The sequence below is a fragment of the Erigeron canadensis genome, chromosome 4 (genome assembly GCF_010389155.1).
Source record: "Erigeron canadensis isolate Cc75 chromosome 4, C_canadensis_v1, whole genome shotgun sequence".
NCBI classification, from domain to species: domain Eukaryota; kingdom Viridiplantae; phylum Streptophyta; class Magnoliopsida; order Asterales; family Asteraceae; genus Erigeron; species Erigeron canadensis.
The window spans coordinates 33676848-33694547 of NC_057764.1; the positions used below are offsets into that span (position 1 = coordinate 33676848).

General features: G+C 32.3%; 3 protein-coding genes and 1 long non-coding RNA gene across 4 annotated transcripts; 2 read left to right on the forward strand and 2 right to left on the reverse strand.

The window, feature by feature from the left end:
* Nucleotides 1–89: 89 nt before the first annotated feature.
* On the forward strand, nt 90–1682 carry LOC122595081 (2-oxoglutarate-dependent dioxygenase 19-like). Its single transcript, XM_043767378.1, has 4 exons — nt 90–396; nt 486–721; nt 950–1280; nt 1373–1682. Exons 1-4 carry the CDS (start codon nt 181–183, stop codon nt 1616–1618), a joined length of 1029 nt encoding a protein of 342 aa, XP_043623313.1. The 5' UTR covers nt 90–180; the 3' UTR covers nt 1619–1682.
* Nucleotides 1683–4385: 2703 nt separating this feature from the next.
* LOC122598558 lies at nt 4386–8612 on the forward strand. The gene is made up of 3 exons (XM_043771149.1): nt 4386–5144; nt 6640–7029; nt 8156–8612. The coding sequence occupies exons 1-3, from the start codon at nt 4443–4445 to the stop codon at nt 8543–8545; spliced, it is 1482 nt and encodes a 493-aa protein (XP_043627084.1). The 5' UTR covers nt 4386–4442; the 3' UTR covers nt 8546–8612.
* Nucleotides 8613–9883: 1271 nt separating this feature from the next.
* LOC122597450 (small glutamine-rich tetratricopeptide repeat-containing protein 2-like) lies at nt 9884–10929 on the reverse strand. Its single transcript, XM_043770042.1, has 2 exons — nt 10123–10929; nt 9884–9898 (listed from the first exon to the last, which is right to left on the reverse strand). The coding sequence occupies exons 1-2, from the start codon at nt 10927–10929 to the stop codon at nt 9884–9886; spliced, it is 822 nt and encodes a 273-aa protein (XP_043625977.1).
* Nucleotides 10930–12089: 1160 nt separating this feature from the next.
* Nucleotides 12090–12893, reverse strand: LOC122598462. The gene is made up of 2 exons (XR_006323626.1): nt 12546–12893; nt 12090–12398 (listed from the first exon to the last, which is right to left on the reverse strand). It is a non-coding gene; the product is annotated as an uncharacterized LOC122598462 (long non-coding RNA).
* Between the last annotated feature and the right edge of the window lie 4807 nt (nt 12894–17700).

The window sequence follows — 17700 nt, forward strand, 5'->3', positions numbered from 1 at the left end:
AGCTTGATGTTATGTGGGCACACACTAATATGTGATGTATATGAATTTGATCATCACATGTGGCATTAGTTGATAAAAATGGCTCATTTCTATGATTATGATATTATCTTAAGGCCATTGTCTTCTTTGTGTATAATTGTGCTGGTTTTTGTTAGTTACTTGAATTCAGCATTGTAAAAGATGAAATTTGTTAAATCATTAGCCGAATCAAATGATCTGAATTCCATTCCTTCTTTATACACATACCCAACAAACTCTAATGAGCCACCAGCTTCAGACCCTCAAAATTCAATCCCTACGATCGATTTTTCCTTACTAACCTCGTCTGATCCTTATTTACGGTCCCAAGCGCTCCAAGAGCTTGATACCGCATGTAAGGATTGGGGATTTTTTCAGGTAGCCATTATCTATTTTGATTTTAGTAACTAAGACTATGGTCACACTTGATTGTAATTAACGTCTTTAGCGTTTTTTTAAACGTTTAGGTGATTAATCATGGTGTACCAGAGACTTTAATGAACATGGTTCTTGAAAAATCGCGTGAATTTTTCAACTTGACAGATGAAGAGAAGAAAGATTTCGAAGAAAGGGATGTTTGGGATCCAATTAGATATGGAACAAGCTTCAACTCTAAAAAGGATGAAGTTTTTTACTGGAGGGATTTTCTCAAGATCGTTGTACACCCTGAGTTTAATTGCCCGAATAAGCCTTTAGGTTTCAGGTAATCATAATTCCAAGTTTCTTAATACGTTGTTATGGGTTGCTTTTTATTTAGCTCAAATGGACTAGATACTTCTTATATGAAATTTTTCGGGTTCTAAAATTCTATATATCATTCTATCAAATATAAAAGGTGTTGGTGTTCATTTTATAACAAATGTCATAAGTGTTCATAGTGTAGAACTAAAAGTTTGAAACAAACAGTCAAAGTTTAATTCATATGTTTCAGGGAAGTTCTACTTGAGTACTCGAAGAGAACCAGAGAACTGGCTAGAGGTTTGCTTAGCGCAATATCAGCAAGCCTAGGACTCGACCCGTCTTACGTAGAAAAAGCTTTGGATATTGATTCCGGGTTACAGATATTTGTGGTTAATTTTTACCCACCTTGCCCACAACCCGATCTTGCAATGGGGTTGCCCCCTCATTCAGATCACGGCCTCTTCACCCTCTTAATCAACAACGGTGTAAGTGGACTACAAATCAAACATAAAGGGAAATGGCTTAACGTGAACAGTACTCTTCCTAACTCATTTTTAGTCAATACCGGAGACCACCTTGAGGTACTCAAATAAGTATTTGCAAGTATTATAGCTTTAATCTTTAGGGTGTGTTATTTATATGACATTTATTTACACGTATGTCTTTTTTGTAGATTTTTAGTAATGGCAAGTATAAAAGTGTTGAGCATCGTGCAGTTGTGAATAATTCGGTCACAAGGATGTCGGTAGTTTTGGCGAACGGGCCATCGTTGGACGCATATGTGAGTCCGGCTTACTCGTTGTTGGACGAAGAAATGTGTCCTGCGGCATATGTTCCGATGAAGTACAAGGACTATCTTGAAATGCAACAAGGCAACCATTTAGTTGGAAAAACTTGTTTGGACCGAGTTCGAATATGAGATATAAGTCCTTATGCTCTTTTGTAATGCCAATGTATTAATAACCAACCAGCCTTTAAACTAATCTCATCTTATTATGTCGATTTTTATATATGTAAACGGATGAGGTGTTTTCCCATTCAGTTACATAACGAGCTAAGACTTTTTACTCATATGTACGTAGCATAACCAGGGTGTTCGATGACTTTTTCTAATGTGTTCCTAACGCACTCCATCTCTCTAAGCATGATAGTTTGAGTCCGAGGCTCCGAGCTTGATAGTATTGTACGTATTTGAGCCCGAACTGATATGCATTCTAAATTAGGAACATTTGAAAGCTTATTTTTAACTAATTATTAATAGTCAAACTATTTAGGTCAACTGGAAAAGTCAAATGAGCCCAAAGACGAAAGACCCTAAGGCCTCTCGTAACAAGGGTGGTTCTTAAATCTTTTTCTCACCTCTTTTTCTCACCTCAGTTTAAGAACTACCCTTGACATTAACACCTCTTTCTCACCTCTTCCTAAAATTTTTTTTATTCTATTTTATTTTAACCCAATATTATTAACTCAGCTTTACGCTCCCCGGGCCCCACACCATTTCGTCCATCTCCTTCCTATTTGCGAACAACCTTCATTTCGACGAGATGGAGAGAGCGGTAGCATTAACGTCATTTTGGAAGAGGGTAGACGAGGGCTTGGACGACTCATCATCCACTTACTACGAGCGGCCTAATAATTATAGTGAGAACCTCAAATTCATACCATAAGTTCTACAGACCGAAGATGATGTGAACAAATTAGTCAGGATGGCAGGCCGAGTGGTCTGAGGCGCCACCGCGCCAGACTCAAGTTGTGGTCTTCGAAAGATGGTGTGGGTTATAAAATCCCTCCGCCGACTATCTTTCACTTTCTCCAACAATATTTTACAGTCAACGAATATGCATATTGGGCCCAGCTGAAGTGGATTTTGTTTAGTAATGGGGCCTGGTTTCGTAGTGGGTTAAGCAAATATTCACAATCCAAATTAATTATTTTTCCATTTATATGAGAAACCACATTAATATTTTTTATTTGTTTTAAGAGTATCTATATTTAAGAGGATATATACTAAATTATGCCTTGACTTCTATTAATATATATTTTGGTTTATGTTCCTCCCTACACAATATTTTATGAATACTTTCCATCACAATATAAAACAAAATCTAAAGCTATTAACTCGGTCTATTGTGGTAATTTTGGAGACTACAAAATAAGATTTGAGTTCTTTTGAAACTTTTGACACATATGAAATATTATGGAGTATGAACCATCAAAGTATGACCCAAAACTACTTAAGTGGAAAAAACACTAACATGCATATGTAAGAAGACCACCACCAAATAATAGGGTGGTGGCATGACTCGCTCCGAGAGTTAATTAGATATGAATTCGGAAGAAAATAAAATAAAGGAAAAAAAAACACAGTTGCTATTTACGCAAGAACAAAATTAGCGATTATAAATATGAACTCTATAAAGAAAACTATAGATTGTATTTACTTAGGTATTTTTTTCAACATTTATTTACTTAAGGTATTTTTTGCTATTACTCTATCTAGTAGATCCCTTTAGTTGAATCGGGATTCGTATTGCATTTATTTATGCATAGCAATAGCAATATAAGGCTTTTGTTATTACTTTGCTTCAACTGTAAAAAGAATCCTTGATTTTGCGAGAATTATTGCATACGCTAAGACGACCCTTTGTAATCAGTGTACAACATCGAAGATAATTTAAATAATGATTATAATGTAGAACGATTAGCAAATAGTTTTTATACATAAAAACTCAAATTGCTGTATATGCTTTTTATTCCGCTAACCATTGTCAATTTGTCACTAGTGACTATATATACAAAAATTAAATTGAAAATATCTAATAAACAACAACATTTCTATATTATAAGGGTGGATTATTGAGATTAAGAAAAAATATATATAAAGTTAATCAAGGTAAAACTAAAACCTTTAAAAAAAAAACTTGTTTGTATAATTGTATTAGTATACGTAAAGGTGTACTAGCACTGTACCCGTGCGATGCGGCGACGGCTTGGTGGTGGTGACGGTGGTCGTGGTGGTGACGAACTGTTGTTGGTGGTCGGTGTAAGTAATTGATTTAATGTAATTGATATGAAAGGGTAGTGATATTTTAGAAGATAAGAGCTTGATGATGTAAATTAATGTATTAAGGGTAAAATAATAATTTTGCATTTAATATTTTTATAAGAGAAAAAATGATATAATTATTACTCGTATAATATACTATAGATAGAACGTATGAGGTAGCTTCAAAATGGCTAATGGAATTGTACCTCTTTTTCCATATTTAATTAATTAAACTTTTCGCATAGTGCTTTTATCCCTGAAAAAGGCCAACTTGTTGGTCATATTTCAATGTACATCCTTATATAATTAGTGCATTTGTAACAATATTAGTTTTTTGAAAAGTAAAAAAAAAACTACTCCGTACTAAAAATTTTTTCCTAAAAATATACTTTCAAGTTTTAATAAGTGCTTTGAAAATTTCTCCTGCAAACACTATAAACATTCCTACTCAACTACGTTTACCGATATTGTTAGTACTATTCATTTAAATCGTCTGAGCTAAAATGCATCCCAAATCAACTAAGTTGAAGTAAATAAAGTCAACATATACACTCTAGATTAGATCTTACATATATATAAAACAAACTTCTAATAGAATTCATTCATTCAATTTATTTATTTTATTAATTCTTTTCTCCAATTCTTTTAAATTCTAAACTTTCCAATATCTATATTTCCAAAAGGTCTCTACTTGATCATGACCGTACTGCCCTCTCAACACCAAAATACTTCCACAACCACCATTTCAGAGATGTCATACCACCACAAACAGTCCGTCACCGCCACCACACGTTCACCTTATTCGTTCTTCTCGCCAAAGCTATCCGTCTACCTTTGCTCCATTTGTGTCACCCTTTTCATCCTTTTCCACATCAAAATCCTCCAAACACCATTACCATCATCTCCTAATTCCCTTTCTTTCCTTCAAAATTGGCAAGAAAAACTCACAACCAACGATGATTCGAATTTGTGCACAGATGATCTCAATTCGATGGGTGACAAGCTTAGAGAATCGGTCACTTTCCTTCCGTTAAAAGACCTTAGGTTCTCCAATGCAGCCCTTGTTGGTCACACATGGTTCATGAGTTCCTTATATGACACACATGAAGAAGGTGAAGTTCAATACCAACAATTCCCTTCAAAGTCATCTGATGGGAGGATTTTATGCATTAAAGGTCATGATAATCATGATGGTTCATGGAATTACTATGCACTTGCATACCCGGGATTCCTGCCCAAAAATGCCACGTTTGTACCAGGGCGAACATTCGTGGCATATAACCATTATGATTTTGGCAATATCTGGCACGGATTGTCCGCCCTAGTCCCGTTTGTTGCGTGGCATTTAAAGAGCGAGTGTGCACTGCCTGCTCGCTGGATTTTATACCATTGGGGAGAGGTATGAAAATGAATAAAAATATATACATTTGTTATAAATAAATAGTTAAGGCTAAATATTATTGCAAATGCTACAAATTGATTAATTCATATTTTTATTTAGTTAGATTTGTTACTTTAAATTATACTATCTATTAAATTGGTACATAAAAGTTGTAATTAGCTTTACAAGACTTTGAATTTGTAATGTCATTAATTCTCATGTTTCTCACTAATGCATGTTTAGCTTCTTATAGTTCCATATTTATATACCTTATAAAACAAAAGATTTTTTAATTTTTTGTCATTAAACATTCAGTTTTTGAAATATCATTTTTATCTTTAAATTTATAGTTACTCATATTAAATGAGTATTGTAATACCAAAAATACCCCAATAAGTTTGTCTTTCACTTTGTAAAGAAATATTATACCATAATATTCTATTTTCACGAGTGCACATTTTCATTAACTGTACTATCCTTTGCGTGAATAACATTTACGTTAATAACTATACCATTAACGTTACCATCACCTGTTGTCGCCGCCTTGTCGTCGCATTGCGCGGGTACTCTCTCATATATATATATATATAATATATATATATATATATATAGGGTAACACACTTAAAATATTTGATTGTCCCCCTATATAGGGTAACACTCCAGTGAGAACACTCTTAAAATAAGAACGGTGAGAATACCTTAAAAACATCATTTTGATGCATTAAAAGTCCATAAAACTAACATAGTGCATAACTAATTATCTTTATTTAAGTTTTTAACAACAAATTCATCCGTCAAAATCGAAATAATCATGTTTTTTGTTTCGTGCATCCATCTTGGATGCATATTCATCAAAATGATGCATCCAACAAAAAACATGATTTTTTTTTATTTTGTTAAATCAATGTGTTGTTAAACACTTAAATAATGATAATTAGTTATGCACTATGTCAGTTTTATAGACTTTTAATGCATCAAAATGATGTTTTTAAGGTGTTCTCACCGTTCTTATTTTAAAACTGTTCTTATTTGATTGTCCCTATATATATATATATATAGGGTAAAGTTATTTTGAGAACCTTTTCATTTTGCGAGAACTTTTGAGAACTTTTCAAATCAAGCCCAACCAATGATTATTCTTTATATGAAAATTATTTTTTGATAGTTTTCTGAATAACTTATGTATAATTTTGAAGTTTATAATTGTTTGGAGGCATGGATTATCATCCGTTATACAATTATGTGGAGATTTGGATTCTTGATCACATGTGCACGAATATTGCTATGATTCATAGCAATATTCGTGCACATGTGATCAAGAATCCAAATCTCCACATAATTGTATAACGGATGTAAAAAATAATCATCGGTTGGGATTGATTTGAAAAGTTCTCAAAGATTCTCGCAAAAAAGCTTCTCAAAATAACTTTTCACTATATATATATATATATGCCATTTATTTTAAGAGAACGATATATTTGTATTTCTCTATAACATATGTACATTATCAAGGTACGAACCGGGATGAGCCCGTGGTTAAACACACTTATGGAGGCGACGTTTGGGGGGCCAATGAACATTGAGAAATATGATGGCATTGGGGACGACCAGTCACCAATGTGTTACGAGGAAGCAGTGGTAATGAGGCATAATGAAGGAGGGATGTCAAGGGAGAAAAGAATGGGAGTTTATGACTTAATTCGATGCAAGGTAAGGACATTGTGTGGCGTTGAGTTGGACAGGACCGATGGCGAGATTGGGATGACGTTATTCATGAGGACGGGGCCAAGATCGTTTAGGAATGAGACCGCTGTGGTGGAGATCTTTCAGAAGGAGTGTAACAAGGTGGATAACTGCCGGTTAACCGTAGCGTACTCAAGTAATCTTACCATATGCGAACAGGTTAGTCCTTGATTTGTAAATTTATGTACTAATCTATTTTTTTATATGTTAATTAACAAGATAAAAAAATAATATGATATTCTTTGAACAGGTGATTATAATATGTACACAAAATAGTTTAATTATATATGTATACACAAAATTATATGTATTACAAGTATATAGTTGTATAGTATCTTCATATAATTAATTTATGGTAAAAAACATTTTAGTTGTTTTCCATCTTTGAATTATATAAAAAAAAATTATCTTTATTAAAATTGCATTACTTTTGTTTGTCACAAATTCGGTTAATTAAGTTCAACGAAAAAGTCTATAAAATGTAAAACATATAGCGTATAATGTATAGCTTGTCACACCTCGTTATACCTAAAATTTGGTGCATTAAGTATAATTCTAGAAAAATTAACGATAATCAAGTGGTAATTTATCTATATATCTTTATCTTTACTCATTTATAAAATAAATAGCATCTTTTTATTTTAGGTAATTCTACTTTTGAATTATCAGAATTACCCTTAATGAATTATAATTTACAATCTAAACTTTTATTTTAATAACTAACACTTTAATTAACCCTTATCTTCTAAAAATTTTCACCACAATTACATCAACCAACACAACTTGACACCGCCACCACCACCAATAGTACCATCACCGACACCACTAGACCGTCTTCCCACCACCGTCGCCGCATTGCGCGGATACCATGCTCGTTAAATGAAAGTTGACCCTGTATTATTTTTTACATATATTTATAGAGAAAATCAATATAACGATATAATCAAGGTACGTTACCGAGGCTTAAGTAACACTTCTTCAAGCAAATTAAGAGCAACTTGTATAGTATGCAATATCCTTATTGTATATGGTCGATGATATATCTCTCGACATTTATAAAAGTAAGCATGATTTTATATTGTGAAATACAAAACACAAAATCTGCATAACAATAATATACCAAATTATGTTAGTATTATTTGTAAGAACCATTGTACATAAAAAGTCATCAGATTATGCCACTGCACCAATAAAGTTTACTATTTTGTATATGTATTTAAAATCTACTCTCGATCTCTGGTTTTTCCCTTTTTGTAACGGCTGATTGTAAATGAGAAAAATGCAGGTGAAGTTGATGGGTTCAACGGACATATTGGTTTCACCGCATGGTGCACAACTGACCAACCTATTCTTAATGGATAGAAATAGTAGTGTGTTAGAGTTCTTCCCCAAAGGTTGGCTAAAGTTAGCCGGAGTAGGCCAGCTGGTCTACCAATGGATGGCGAGTTGGTCTGGGATGAAGCACCAAGGTGCATGGCGTGATCCCGATGGTGAACATTGTCCTTACCCTGAAACTGACCGTCGTTGTATGTCCATCTATAAGAGTGGAAGAATTGGATACAATGCAACTTATTTTTCCGAATGGGCTTCAAGGGTTCTTGACGAAGTTAAAAAGAAGAAATCTGAAGAAGCTGCTAAAGGGAACATTATTCCTACAAAGTGTGCATGTAGCTGATAATTTGTACATTGCTCGGTATAAAATGGGAGGTATTTTGGTTGATATATGGGCAATTTATACTGAATTCAATTGGTTGTACGTTTTTTTGGTACATTTATTTGATGCTATGATTACGAGAATGAACATATTACTACTACGTACTACTCGTAATTAATCGAAATACAGTACGTAGTGTTGGAAATCATAACACAATTATTAACTTACAAAAATAAATGTCAAAATCAAAAATAGTCTTGACATCATTATTTAGTACGATTAGCACACGACTGAAATGCAGAATCAAAGACAATCATGTGTCAGGTAATTCCACAGCTTCAAAATAAGTTCGAAAATCTTAATTAGGTATCAATTAGGCCGGGCTTGGCAATGTGGGCCTGTGACCCAATCAGGGGCATTAAGGTTGGTGAAGCCTAAAGCCCTAAAGGGTGAAGACTGAAGAGCTATAAAGGCTCTTTTGGCTCGTTGGTGGGCTTAGATTGCGGGCTCCTCTTTAACCATATGATATAAGGCTTGGACTTATATTCAGATATATCATCCATCAAAATTTTATTCGTAAATTGTAAGACATTAATCATCTTATTAAAAAAATGTAGATAATAATCATATCGTATGCAAGTAACTAAGTAAAGACATACATATGTTATTCCAAAAAGAATAGTTGAAAACTTGAAATATATACATATGTAGCAATATACATGTACAGCGCGCCTCATATATACTCATGAAAGTTCTATACCTATAAATAAGTTGTAGAACATGAAACCACAAGCAAAAATAAATGAAAACAATGCACTTAATTCCTTCTTTCGATGTCACACTTCATGACTATAAACAGTTAAGAACTTTGGAAGGAAAAAAAAAAAAAACTCTCTAGCTAATTATGAAGCTAAGAGCTAGAAGTCGAAGAATTAATAATGAGCTTCTTGAGAAATATATAGCAATCATCATATCAGTTGATGAAACTAATTAATTTACAGGATGAGTAACAATATGTATCTCTAAGCATCTATGGTTCGCAGATACAATAATATATAACTTTTCAAGAATCAAAGACATAATTGACGGAAGAATTAATGGAAACACAGCTCTATTCATTAAAGGGATATGATTTGTTTAATTGAAAGTAACAATTCAACATGTATAACACATAAACAAATTAATGTGAAAAGAGAAACTACTTTAAATAAATTTTAATAATAGCTAACAAAAAGTCGCAAATATATATAGGTGCCATAAGGCCCATAACCATAACCATAACTAGAAGATAAAACTGCTCAAAATAAGGATAATAACAAAATGTTTTCCTAATCAAATAAGGAGAATCCTATGTCATCATCACTCTCTTCCTTCCTGCAAGCAAATATTTGAACAAAAAAAAAATCATGCAACTAAAAGCACGTAAAAAAAAATCTATAGTTACAAACATTATACAAAGAAATATTGACAGGTGACAATGAATAAAAGGTGGAAAAGAAAAGGATTAAAAAAAAATTAATACAGTAATAAATTTACGGAGTACTTGATTTTGATTGATGGAATATGTGTTTGTAAACTTTTGTTATTAATTTACGTACCTTGTTTTCTGCTGTAGCAGGTGCACCAGCAGCAGCACCAACATTTACGGCGATAAGATGATCCTTTTTCTGCTTGGTAATATTATGTTTCAACCAAGCTATCCTCCCCTCATCATCCGGCATACATATAAACATCTCTCTTTTTACAGCATCTTCAAACAAATCCGTCGCAACGCACCATAAGTCGCTGGCTTTCACAATCAATCCATCATCCACCATGCGTTTAAGCACACTAAGTGCCGCCTTGACACTACTAACATCCTCATCATCATTAATAACTTGTGGAATCAAATGTTGTTTAAGCGTCGTAGCAGACGCTGATAACGAATTCAAAAAGCTACCAAAAAGATCTTTTTTCGTGTTATCAGCAGCAGCAGCATCTTTCTTTGATCCAGTGTTGTTCAAGTGGGGTCCACATGACCGGGCTGCATCAAACTCGGCCTGGGCCTTCATTACAACCTCAACATGAGCAAGTTTAGATTTCAAGTCTTCGTTGTTTGGATCAACTTCTAGACCTTTCTTAAACGCGGAAACAGCCTCATCATATTGACGCAAACCGGAATGAGCATTACCGAGATATGTATAGCCCCTGTACCAGTTACGGTTCAAAGCTACAGCCTTTTTAGCGTCTTCTAAGGCGTTGGAATATTTTCCTAGCTGATAGTAAGTGTTGGATCGGCTGCCATACACGGTATAGGTTGGTGTGTGATTGATGGACTCGGTGTAGTGCCCGATGGCATCAGTGTAGTTTCCGGCTTTGAACGCTAAGTTTCCTTTCGCAGCCACTTCGTAGTATAAGCCCACCATGGCTTAATTATTAATTTGCTTATATTACTCCGTACGTAATAAATGTTAGATATGATAGATGGTTTTGATTAGGCCGGTTTACTATATATATAGAGAGAGAGTGTTTTGATATACATTGACACATTTTTATTTTTTTTTTATTTCATTTTTTGTGTATATCTAGCTTAGAGAGATCCTTTTAATTTGATAACTCGATCTCCATAACTTTGTTTCGGATATAAAATCGGAAATTTAAATTTAAAACAAGTAGTAGATATCTCGATCCTTAACCAATAAACGTACGTACGTCATTGTTTAATTAAAGATTTAGCTAACTTAGGTTTATAAGGTACGTGGTGTATATATTTCTTTTACATGCGTGTCTATATTGGGGTCTTGGATTAATTATATTGTTTTATTTATTTTAATTAAGTTATTTTTGACATTACCTATTTAAATTAATGTATTAAATTAATGTACGTGGTGTATATATTTCTTTTACATATCTATTGTACGTAGTAAATGAATTAAGCTACCTTAACGGGTAGATATTCCTGATTTTTCTCATGTCTTGGGTTCAACTCTTAGGAGTGACAAGTATGTAGGTTTTTTTCATAAATTACCTGTAACGGCTTATGGTCTACATCTTACATATAGTCTAGAGTGTGTATAGGGTTTTACCATTATACAGTGAGGTATTTCTGATATCGAATACCGACTAAATGTTACAAAACATTAATTACATATTTACATTATTTTAGACTTTTAGTCTTGCGCTCTTTGTTATTTCAAGATACATAAGTAAGCCCAACAGCCCATTCTTACTACATATGTTGCGCTTTCCTTTAGCCTGGCCCGTAAAACGAGAAATCAAGAGGGAGGCGGAAAACATTATTTAGAAGCGAATAGCAAGCAACAGCGCGCAGGGAACCGGCAGACTCACTTCATAATTCTTAAATCACTTATCAGCCTATTGTGTTGTCCTTATATTCAGTATCGGCTCAAGGTTTTTGGTGGTCTTAAACAAGATCATTTTAAGAGCCTATTTCAGTAACATATTGGCATATAAATTAAATATAAATTAAAGTAAAAAACAAAAACTACCGGATCTTAGATACAAAAACCAATAAGACAGTTACTGCAATGCAAATTATATAATACTACTTGACCCAAAGTCCAACTAGTATACAAAATATATAGGCCTGTATTTTTGGAGCCTAAAACGATGGACTCCCACAACACTGTTGAGCCACATGAGTAAAAAAAGTGTCATAACAAGGACAATACATGAGTAAAAAAAGTGCCATAACAAATTAACTAGAAGATGAAACGTCTGCCCAAACTTAGTCTTGATATACGGATACGATTGATAAAACTAATTAACTAAATTAGCTTGCAACAGATAACAATTAGTAATAGAATGTTTCTAATCAACTAAAATTAAAGAATGCTTCTCTTCTCTTCGTCCTTGGGCTCGTACTGCAAATTTCCTGCAAATTAGATATTGAAAGAAAAAAAAAAAGGTCATGTAATTGAAAAACACATAAAAGCGATAATACATAACAATTAAGCTATCAATATTAGAATTTGTAGTACGTACTAGCTCGTAGTAAGTACAGTAGTATAGCTTAAATTACCTTCTTTTCTTCTTCTTCTTCTGCAGCGGGGGCGATAAGATGATTCTTTTTCTGTTTGGTAATATTATGTTTCAGCCAAGCAATCCTCCCATTATCATGGGGCATACTTATAAACATCTCTCGTTTGAGGGATTTTTGTTTCTCTGGGTGTCTACAAAAAAAGATTTGACTTTTAATTAAATCGAATTAATAACAATCAAAGTGTTTGTATGTGGATTTTGATGGGCGAGGTGGTTTTCATATGTGTTTGTGTGACCGTGGAGTGGATTTTGATGAAGGATTTGAGAAATAAAGTGGGAGTGATGCAGGGGAAGACAAAAGACAAAGATGAGATAGGATCAAATGGGTTTTTTGGCTTATGGGAACAAAAGAATGTGAACAAAACAAAACGTAAAACTTGTTTGGGTATTTTATTAATATTAATTTTTTCTTATTATTTTTTTCTGCTATATTTACGGTCATCTTACATTATTTATAATTATTGAAATTGTAAAATTGGTTTGTATAAACGTTAAGACGTTGCTAAAAAACAAACAAGTATAATTATTCCGATTTCAGACATTTAAACCACCTCTTAACATTCGGAAGTGGTATTCAGATTCAGACATAAACCTCTTAAAAAACAAACAGCCCCTAAATCTACTTATATCTTGTTTCATAGCGTCATCGTTTTGAATTTTATTTATAATCTGATGTTCAAATTTCGTACGAATATGTTCTTCATCATATTTGTCCTCAGCCCCGGGGGTGGTAGTAGTAGTAGTCGGATGATGATGATGATACATGGCGGCCTTATTAATCAAAGTAGCCCCAACAAAAGCTAAATCGGATTTCAAGGCTGCGTTATCGGGATAAAGTTCTAGGCCTTTCTTATAGGCGGAAACAGCTTTGTCATATTGTTTCAAGGCGGAATGAGCAGAACCTAGACGTCTATAGCCAAGGGACCCATCAAGCTTCATCCTAACAGCCTTTTCGGCGTCTGTCAGAGCTTTGTAATATTTTTCAAGTTGATAGTAGTAATGGGTGGTGGTGTTTGGTGCGATGGCATCATCATGAGCGTAGTGGCGGATGGCATTAGAGTAGTTTCCTCTCTCGTACGCTTTGAATCCTTCATCGGATAAGGAGGCCATAGCTAGCTTATGATCGACTTAACGGTGATTAATGAAGATAGATAATTAAGCTAGGGTTTTGATCTAAATTTATCGATAAATTTTATTTATATGTATGTATATCGAGTGAGTTTTGGTAAATCTCCATAACTTACCATGTTTCCTAATTCGAAATTAAATCAAATTAATAATCATTATATTCTATTACTTCGAATCCAAGACAAATATATATCTCCTTAATCAAAAGCTATTGTTTAATTGAAGTTTTAGGTTTATAAATCCTCCCAAAGGTTATCAAATTGGAAGGAGGGATCACCAAATTTGATGAACATCCCCAATTAATCTAATAATCCTCTTAATTATGAGATATTCACATATGAAAAAATCAAGGGAAAAAATTAGGAAAGAAAATTGATAGATTGACCATGTCATCTTCTTAATATATTAAGAAGATTATTAGGCTATTTGGTTAGGAGGATTTATCACTTTCCCCTTTAATTTCCTCTACATATATTTCTAACACATAAAATAAAATCACAAACTATTTAAAACATTACATTTTATTGATATAAAAAAGCATATTACATAGTATTAAAACTTAAAAGTTTGTTATAAGAAGTATATATTATTTAAAATGATTATGATTAATTGATTAACTACTAGGGAAAAAAAAAGTCATCACAAAAAAGCCCAAATAAACGAAACTCGCTCTAGGGCCCAAAATCTAAGGAAAAAAAAAACAAAGAGCCCAAAAGAAAAAGCTTTTCGGAATACAAGCCTAAAATAACAAGAAGCCAAAAAAAAAAAAAAAACCAGATTTGTCGCTTTCAGAACTCTAACATAGATATATACTAGATTATGTCCCGCGTAATACGCGAGATAAATATGTTATATTTTTTTAATAACTTAATTAAGAGTATTAAAAAGATACGTATAAATACATTTTTTATTTTTTAATATTAATAGCAAAATTTAGTGCTAATGTTTACATAATTCTATTATTTTTAAGTTAATAATCCTATGTTTTAATTATTGGTAGGTTATAATTCATTAATTAATGTCGATTTTCATTTATTGGTATCTCAAACTCAATCTTTTAATTTGATCATAAATTATTTAAATATTAAAATATTTAATACAGTTATTTTAACCTACTGTATGTATATACATTATTAAAACTATTATAAGTAAGTTAAATACATAATGATATAACAATATTTACAATCATTTAAATATATAATATTTTAATATAATAATCATTTAACATCTAACAAGATTCATATAATTCATATGATTTTTGTTACAAAATATATATTAACTTTTATAATGTTTTGTGTCTATGTGTATGTATATTAAAAGAAACTTACTTTAACGACCCATTAATCATTAAAAATCCTTTATTTTACTAAATAATTCTTGATTTAGAACCAATATTTAATATGAATAGCAAAAGTTAGTGAAGATTCATAATTTTATAATTTTTAAGTTCATAATTGTGTTGTTTTAATTTTTCAACTAATAATTCATTAATTAATATCGACTTTGGTTCATTTATATTTCAAACTCATCTTTTAATTCGATCATGAATGTTAAATATTATTTTTCAATAGATATTATTTATTTTTAGATGTTGAGATTAAAAAATAAATTTTTTTTTGCAAATTGATATACATTGTTTCGAGAGAAAAATAAAGGGTGCAATGCTCATGTAATTATTATGAAATATTTTTTATCGAAAGTTGGTTGTAATTACAACGTCCAGTTTTAATATATAAACAATTATACGTTGCGATATCTCAATTTAAATTGAAGAGTATCATATTTTGATGATAAAGAACAAATATCAGATTAAAAAAAACAAACAAACAAATATTATTAATAAAAAAGTATTACAAAAGTAACATACAATATATGTGTTAAATGTTTAAGAATTATATATATATATATATATATATGGGTGAGATAATTTCAGTCCAGCTAAAAAAAGTCCAAAAAAGGACCATTGATTTTCGTAAGTTACACAGCACCATCATCATCTACTACGATATACAAGACTTTTAAACACTAAGACTTTCCGGCGACGGACCCACCGGAAAATCATATGTAAAGTCACTTACGCATGTGTAAGTTACACATGTGTAAGTAACTTAAGTGAACTTACACATGATTTTTCTGTGGGTCCGTCGCTGGAAAGTCTTAGTGTCTTTACAAAAAAAGTCTTGTATATCGTAGTAGATCATGATGGTGGTGTGTAACTTACGAAAATCAATGGTCCTTTTTTTGGACTTTTTTTAGCTGGACTGAAATTATCTTTCATCTATATATATATTATCTATTTTTTTAACATTTAAATTTATATATTTAACAATTCATCTTATTTTAAAAAAAAGTCATAAACAACTCATATATTTGACACAAACATAAATCTAATATATTAAAAGACAACTGATGTAACCTCTATTAATCAATCATAGTTTTTGATTTTTTTTTAAACTAAGTTATTAAACATATGACTAAATTATGCTATTTAAAAAATAAATAAATACAATCAAAGAACTTTAATTATTAATTATTTATATTTTTATTAAAAAAAGTCTCATTAATTTTTTTTTTTTTTCCATCGCTAATTTATACTTTTTTGTTTTTCACCATCAATATACATTATCTATCATTAATATTTAATTTAAAAGGGATTTACTTTGACTAATAATCTAAATTGTGAGGAATTGTGTTTAATAAATTAAGAAATTAAAAAATATGATGTAGTGGTTATAAATTAAAGCTGGATATGATCCATCGATTCTTTCCTTTATGGATGATTTCAGGACTTTGTTATATATATTGTAGATTATATTCTTCTAATTTGATTTTACTAGTATACTTGCATTTAAAATTTAACATAATTAACAATTCATTTTATTTTAAAAATGTAACATCCATGAATTTTGACCCGTTGACTTTAAGTGTCATCTTATGAATTATAGTAGTTAATGATATCTTTAAATCCATCTTGTGGTTAAATGACTAATTGTATACTCAATGAGCCGGTTGACGGTATGCTAGATGTAATGTCGTGGGTTTTGAACTAATTAGTTATGTTGACGGGTCAACCCATGGATCAAAGTCTTGACCCACGACCCACCTTAGTCAACCCAACCCCCACCCACCTTATCCTTTCCTTCCCTTATTCTTCTTATCTCTCTCTTCTTTACTCCCAAGAACACACTCTCCTTTCACTCTCTCTCTAATTTAATTCATAGTTCATGGAAATTCAAGCTTAGTTAATGCAAGAATAATAAATCTTATCACCATTTTAACTTCATATCAAAAACTTGGGTTCCAAAGTGTAAGAAATGACCTCATTTGAATCAAAATTCGGGTTTGAGGATTTGTGAAGCTTTTGGTAAGTAAATTCTACTCTATGACCTTCACTTCATGTTAGTAAATGTATCTATAGTTGTACCAAAACATTTTCGGGTCACAAATCGGGCCAAAAGTCGAATTAGGGTTTGTCTAGGGTTAGTAATGGGTTAAACCGAATTTGAACTTGAGTTTGGTGTTTTGAAGAAAGATTTTGAAGTGGGTTTGGGTTATTCATGTGTAAACATGCTTAATTATGCTTCATATTGAGTTTTGATGCTTCACAAATCGATTTTGGGTGTCAAAAATGAGTTATGGGTTAGTTTTGGTGTGTTTAGGTCGAAATGGGTTGCTGATGCTGAACTGGGTGAGCTGTTGCGCAGCTAGTTAAGCTGCCCCGCAGCTTCACAATTCTGTTTTTCAGCTGCTGCGCAGCTAGTTAAGCTGCCCCGCAGCTTCACGAGTCTGTTTTTCAGCTGCGGCGCAGCGATAAGTTGCGGCGCAGTTGGGGGCTTCAATCACTTAACTTTTTCCTAGCTTTAGTTCTAACATCCTAGGATCGTCCCGACCTTTCCGGAATGTACTCTTATGACCTTATTGGTGCCCTACACATGACAAACGAGTCGTTTAAAGTTGGGTGTCCTCTTTGGAACCTAATTCAAGACATTAACATAAACTAAATAAAC

Coding starts and splice junctions, on each gene's coding strand:
- LOC122598558 (XM_043771149.1), top strand. CDS start 4,443: ATGACCGTACTGCCCTCTCAACACCAAAATACTTCCACAACCACCATT. Junction 5,145..6,639: donor TTTTATACCATTGGGGAGAG/GTATGAAAATGA, acceptor TACATTATCAAG/GTACGAACCGGGATGAGCCC. Junction 7,030..8,155: donor ATCTTACCATATGCGAACAG/GTTAGTCCTTGA, acceptor AGAAAAATGCAG/GTGAAGTTGATGGGTTCAAC.
- LOC122595081 (XM_043767378.1), top strand. CDS start 181: ATGAAATTTGTTAAATCATTAGCCGAATCAAATGATCTGAATTCCATT. Junction 722..949: donor AATAAGCCTTTAGGTTTCAG/GTAATCATAATT, acceptor CATATGTTTCAG/GGAAGTTCTACTTGAGTACT. Junction 1,281..1,372: donor ATACCGGAGACCACCTTGAG/GTACTCAAATAA, acceptor TCTTTTTTGTAG/ATTTTTAGTAATGGCAAGTA.
- LOC122597450 (XM_043770042.1), bottom strand. CDS start 10,929: ATGGTGGGCTTATACTACGAAGTGGCTGCGAAAGGAAACTTAGCGTTC.